This window comes from Homarus americanus, unplaced genomic scaffold, assembly GCF_018991925.1.
Source record: "Homarus americanus isolate GMGI-L3 unplaced genomic scaffold, GMGI_Hamer_2.0 scaffold26351, whole genome shotgun sequence".
NCBI classification, from domain to species: Eukaryota; Metazoa; Arthropoda; class Malacostraca; order Decapoda; family Nephropidae; genus Homarus; species Homarus americanus.
The window spans coordinates 154,127-160,801 of record NW_024724368.1 but is presented as its reverse complement, the minus strand read 5'-3'; the positions used below and the strand labels follow the sequence as shown (position 1 = coordinate 160,801).

Here is a 6,675-nt window from a genome sequence, read left to right as displayed (position 1 = left end):
TTTTTTAATGTTCAAATTCCGTCTTATAAGCCGAGATATACGGTATTCACTTACTTTTTTTTTTATAAGGTGAGACCCACTGGGTCAATTGACCCCGTTAGGTGGGGTTAAAATTTATATATCCTGTAATAATATATATATATATATATAGATATATATATATAAATATATATATATATATATATATATATATATATATATATATATACAGACCCTCGTTTATGAACACCTCGGTTACTTATAAAATTTCGGTTAACGAACTGCCTTCCATAAGGATCTTCAATTAGGTTTGAATTTCTTCTGAACCGACCTCAACATGTTTTGCTTGCACTGGCGGGCAACCAGCTTTAGTATCAGTCCGCCAATACATTAATCGGTTCTGGGCTTAAATTCCTAACTATTTTAGTAATTATCAAGAAGTTTATACTATTCAATAATTTTAAGTTTAATTTTCAATTTTTTTAGTCATTTTAACAATTATTGAACATAATTGAAAGAGAAAAGTGACTAGTTTAAAAGAATCAAGGCCTCTTAACACAGCAAACAGGCGTTAGTCTCTCTGTTTTCACTGGAGGTAACATCTTGTTGAGACTCTTCAACTAAATGCTTTTTCTGTGTTTCCAAGCAAATTATTGGTCATTTTTAATATATTTTTACATATTGACAATATATAATGCAATTACAGTGTTGATTTAAAAAATAATCTTGAAATACCAAGAAACTAAAATTATGGTGGGGTGCCATGGGGTGACTTCTCTTCCTTTACTATCTTCCTTCTCCTCCACACCCCATTGTAATTCCCATCATCATCATCATCATCATCCAGGAGCCTTCTACATACACACCTCAAAGTAAGTGAACTTTTCTACCATTTTGTTGAATTTAGGAGAAATTTTTAGGTGAGCTGGAACCAATTACCCAAAAACACATTGAAACAATGGTTTTGGTTAGCTTTTTAGGTTAGCAACGACGCCTTTAGAGCAGTTGAGTTAGATTAACGATTGGTCTAGTATATATATATATATATATATATATATATATATATATATATATATATATATATATATATATATATATATATATATATATATATATATATATATATATATATATATATATATATATATATATATATATATATATATATATATATATATATATATATATATATATATATATATATATATATATATAATATATATTGTATTTGTATATGTTGTGTTGTGTATGTGTTGTGTTGTGTGTGTGTTTGTATTATATAATTTTAATCTTATTTATATATAAAAATCATTAAATACAGCACCATATCTTGGGTTTGTGTATTTCTGACCCAGAACCTCATGTGTTGCAAGACATTTATAAGAAGTACTGGAAGAGAGATGACAATTAATTACCTATATTACCTGACTGAATAAAATTCCTAATACTTTGATTATCTTTATTTATATTTAATTGTGTCAATATATTAATATTGTATTAACATAGCTTTTGAAATTTCTATCGATCAAATTAAACCAAAGATTGGAGGTAACTTATGCCTGTTCTTACAGTATGGCACTGTACTATCTTGACTCATGTGTTAAGTTGATGGTCTTGCCACACAATTTTGAAGTCTTGATGGTTTCTTGTCAGTAACATTAGTACGTATTACTATACTCGTCTTGGTTTTGCACAGTAGATAGCAAAACAAATACAGGTTGTACCTCTCTAGTCCAGCAACCTCGGGACCTGACCGGTGCCGGACCATGGAAATTCACCCTTTTCCTGGATAGATAGTGACTTGTGCTTATGCTTGGAAGCACTAGCACCACTTTTTCTGCATCATGGTCTCTTTGAAGACATATTGGAGGGTTAAATGTCGTATAGTAGCTTCTCAAATTTCGTGAGTTTTTAATTCAACGTATTTTATTGGAACACACAAAAAAAAATAAAAATTTTGACGGCGGAAACTTGAATTTCGACGGGTTTGAACGGCCCGCCAACGTGCAGATGACGTGCATAATCGTGTAAACAGCGTCATTTCTCTTATGTAGAAAAGATTCATTATTGTTTATTACTGAATGTCTTTTTATTGAATTAATGTTTATGTGTGCAAAATGAGCAATACAATTCATTAATAATACGTAGAATATTAAAACACACAAGGAAATGACACAGCATTGTTTTCGTTGATTACAAAACCAGTGACTGACTGGTTCTACATATAAAACTGAAGAAAATAAGACCTTGGTTGTAGCTGTAGTAAAATTAATATGGTTGTTTTAAGTAATGTTATTTAATGTTAATAAATGGAACAATAGAAGTAGCTAACGATAATGGTAAAGAAAAAAGAGAGATCGCGTATGTAAGTGCGCACACGTGAAAACATATCGTCATTACTTTACATAAGAATATGAAAGCAACACTTATTTACTGTTCATATATATTTTAATTAATGTTTCTGAATTTGTTTTTATTGAATTAATGTTTGTGTGTGCAAAATTAACAATACAATTTATTAATAATACGTGGAATATTAAAACACACGAGAAGACGAGACGGCTGCCGGCATTGTTTATGTTAAAGCTTACAAAACCAGTGACTGATTGGTTCTACATATAAAACTGAAGAAAATAAGACCCTGATTGTAGCTGTAGTAAAATTAATGTAAAAAAATAAATATGGTTGTTTGAAGTACCTGTAATGTTATTTAATGTTAATAAATGGAACAATATAAGTAGCTAACCATTAATGGTAAAAACAAAGTGAGACTGCGCGTATGTAAGTGCGCACATGTGAAAACATATCGTCATTACTCTACATAAGAATATGAAAGCAACACTTATTTACTGCTCATATATATAAAAGGGTTAAATGTTGTACTCTGTATAGACAAGCAGAGGGAGAGAGAGAGAGAGCAGCCGAACTGCTGGATGTAAACAAACCTTAATTTCCCGCGGCTTTGTTGTTGGGTTTTTTTACGGGGATTAGCCCACCCGGGCATAGGTCACTGACCCACATTGGGGCCTGAGGGGCAAAAATTTAATACTCCTGTAATAATAATAATAATTCAGATAAGTAAAAAAAAAGAAAAAAAAAAAAATTGCCTTTCTACCTATTGGACAAACTAAAATCGTTCGGGACTAGGGGGTATTTTAACTGTATAGTATAAAAGTATGTAGAGAATAAATAATTATGTACCTATACTGTACTATTTTGTTATCTATTTCACAAAACATCTGCTACTACAAACACTTTTTTTTCTTCTCAAAAAAGCTGCAGCAGACAAGATTATAAATAACCCTGACAAGGAACCATAAAGCCTTCAATCACACAAAAATTATTTATGAACTACTGTATCTTACTTCTTGCAAATGTCTTGTGACACATGAGAAGCTTCTGGGAGTCAGACATTAACAAACCCAAGATAAAGTGCTGTGTACACCTACCTAGACAACTTTCAACTTTGAAAATTACTACAGGTGCTCTCCGACTTACGACGGGGTTAGGGACTCAAATCCAGGTCGTAAGTCCGAATGGTCGTACGTCCGACATAGATTTAAAAAAAATCCAAATTAAAAAAAAAATCTACACTAAAATACATTACAGTAAAAGTAATAAATAATAAGGAATGGATACAGTGTGACTGAGCACTTACCTTTAATGTAGTCAGCTGAATGCACACGGGGCCCCCATAATTTTCTAATTATACATGGAGACTACATTAACTGGAAACGTTTCGGAATAGAAAATGCACGCGTCATTTAAAAAGATAAATAAAAAAAAAAATGGTCACAACTGCGACGGTCGTAAGGTCAGAGCAGGTCGTAAGTACCGATGGACGTAAGTCCAAGCAGCCGTAAGGGGGACTACCTGTATATTTAATTATTTATATTTTTATATTTACAGTATTTCTTCATTTCATTAATTAAGAAGTAAATCAAAGGTTCAACTGAGTTTATGAGTGTGTGTAGGGGAAGCAAACCCTGATGTAGTGTACTGGTCGGGAGCTGGAAAATGCTCAACACCGGTTTAGTCTACTGGTCCCAAGGGTCCTGGATTTGTGAGTCGATACCTTTAGTGCCAGTATCTAATTAATTTCTAAAACCTCATAGCATTTTTGTGTAAATTATCTATGAAACTTTAGTAATTGTCTCGCATTGTCAGATTTTTACACTGAATGACTTCTAAGTACTGTACTGTATAATGATGTTAATATGTGTTATTATTTTTCAGATTGGAGGAGCTTGAAAGGATGACCTTTAGTGCACTTGGGTCAAAAGAATTCATGCGAGAAAAGGAACGTGCTCGAGAAATAGAATTTATGTGTCTCTTAGCATGCATTTACAATGACAGTTCCTATTTTGCATACAATATTATGCGGGAATTAGTAATAAAAAATCCAGAGAATGAGAGGTGCTGGAACCTTCTTAATCTTATCATTTCTAAGGCTGATGACTTTCGACACAATCGCTTTTTGTTACGGCTTACTCATAAACACCCAGACTTAGTTGCTTTAGGATTACTGAATGGCCACAACTGCTTGGTTGCTGGAACATACAAATATTCTCTAGCAGAATATACTCAAGCATTTAAACAAGACCCCACCAATCCACTTATTCCACTTATGTTAGGCTTGACTTTTACACACATGGCATGCCAGAAATTCAGTGGTAAAAAGCATTCCCTAGTTGTGCAGGCATGTGCCTTCTTAAACACATATGTTGAGATGCGTGGGGAGTGTCAGGAGTCGATGTACAATTTGGGTCGAGCCTTTCATCAGCTCAATCTCCTACCACAAGCAATCCATTACTACAAGTTTGCTCTTGACTGTCCCACTGTAGAGGAACAACATGAAGGGCCCAGACTTGACCTATCTCGTGAGATTGCATTTAATCTTGCACTCATTTACCAAAATAGTGGCTCTCCTAACTTAGCCAGGATGTATATGTACAAATATATTAGAGTTTGAATTCAAATAAGGATACAGTTAGGTCATAGAAAGAGGAAAGCTTAAAATATTGAGTATAGAGAAATATTATACCTGTACAGTATATGATTTAGGTAGGTAGAGTTAATGTAATTGAACAAAGTAATTTTTTTAAAGTACTGTATCTGTACCTGATATTTTTTTAAAGGACTGTATCTCTACCTGATATTTTTTTAAAGGACTGTATCTCTACCTGATATTTTTTTAAAGTACTGTATCTGTACCTGATATTTTGTTATGTTGAGGTTTGCTCATCTTGCTTTTGTTGTCAAGGAAACAACATTTTATATGTGGATAACTGTCATTTCATTTCAAATTATCCAGATCATTACTGGTGTCCAATTTATTGCTTTAAAAACACATGTCTACCTATGGAGAGGTTGCACTCATGTTCCAAAATCATCATTTTCCAAATTGGCATGGGTTAGCTGTGATTACCTGGTGGGAACTGTCCTTGCAATTAGAACACCATCAGTCCCTTCCAGTACTCTGCCAGTTCATAACCCTAATCCTTGCAAAGTTTCTTGTTAGATTCTCTGGGCACAGTCCATTGAAAATACTGTAAGTGTGATTCAACCTTAGTTACTTCATTCTATCCACCTGTAGCCCGGGGAAGTTAGCCTGGTCACAGTAGCTAAATACAATGGTAAGAGAAAGGTCACTCAAGTTACATTTCCTTTACTGTATTTCTTCCTTAATGTAATCCCTGATAAGTGACCCAGGGGTGAGTACAGCACCTACCGACAAACGGAACCATAAATATATATTACACAACAAAAGTTCTCCAGCTCTGAAAACTTAGGAACTTACTGTATCTCATATCTTCCTGGAGGACTAGATAGGTAACCATGACATCCTTCACATAAAACCCTTAATACTTAGGGTTACTCTAAAACAGTATAAACATGGATTGAATCACTTGGTTCACCAGTAACATGAAAATCAACAGAGAAACCCCCCCTGACTCCACACACACACACTGGTTTTCCCTACAAAACAAAAATGTTATCTTCACAACATGCATTGAACACTTTTCCCTTAAGTCCTGGTACAGCAAACAAAGTGAAAAATCTTCTAATAATACAAATTACAAATATATAACACGCAGAAGTACAATAGGATAATAATAAATAATAATAATGCACTAACTAAATTAATTTCATTTTTTCTTGTAATTACAGGAGTAATTAATTTATAACTTCTACCTCACTACGTTCACCCCTTGGTTTTCTTCGCAGTCATACTCGCCCTCACCTCCATTAAGTTCTCGTTATGACAGACCTGGGCAATCTATGCACGTTAAGAGTGTTTACCAGCTGTTGCCCTAGTGCTCCTTCTCACTGAATTAGGTTTTTCTTCTCTTGTACTAGCAGTTGGTATGTCCGTGGGGCCACATTCAGTATCTGACATTTGGGGCATGAAATCACCTGCATTATCAAAACCATGCATCTCCTCTACACCACTCTCAAGAGTCTACATCATCTGCTAAATACTCACGATCAGTTTCCGTTGAAGGCCTACTATAGCGCGTTTTTTCCCAGCTGAGAAAAGATGCCCCGCCCCCTCCTCAAAATTTACAGCTTATTGGCTGTTGCAAACCTAAACCTGTCCGATTTTGTCCTGAAGTAATGATGTACAGTATTTCTAAACGAGTTTATTCATAATCGTTGGGATGACCATTTCTGACGAGAAAGATATTTAGCTAA

General features: G+C 34.0%; 1 protein-coding gene across 4 annotated transcripts in view; it reads left to right on the top strand.

Annotated features, from left to right (window-relative positions):
• The window catches only part of LOC121864106 (general transcription factor 3C polypeptide 3-like), a 45,848-nt gene extending 40,718 nt beyond the window's left edge, over positions 1 to 5,130 (top strand). For all 4 annotated transcript variants that reach the window (XM_042363006.1, XM_042363010.1, XM_042363008.1 and 1 more), the window contains exon 15: positions 4,216 to 5,130. In XM_042363006.1, coding sequence (XP_042218940.1) covers positions 4,216 to 4,951 — 736 coding nt within the window. In that variant the 3' untranslated portion in view covers positions 4,952 to 5,130. The remainder of the gene's footprint in view (positions 1 to 4,215) is intronic.
• Positions 5,131 to 6,675: the final 1,545 nt, after the last annotated feature.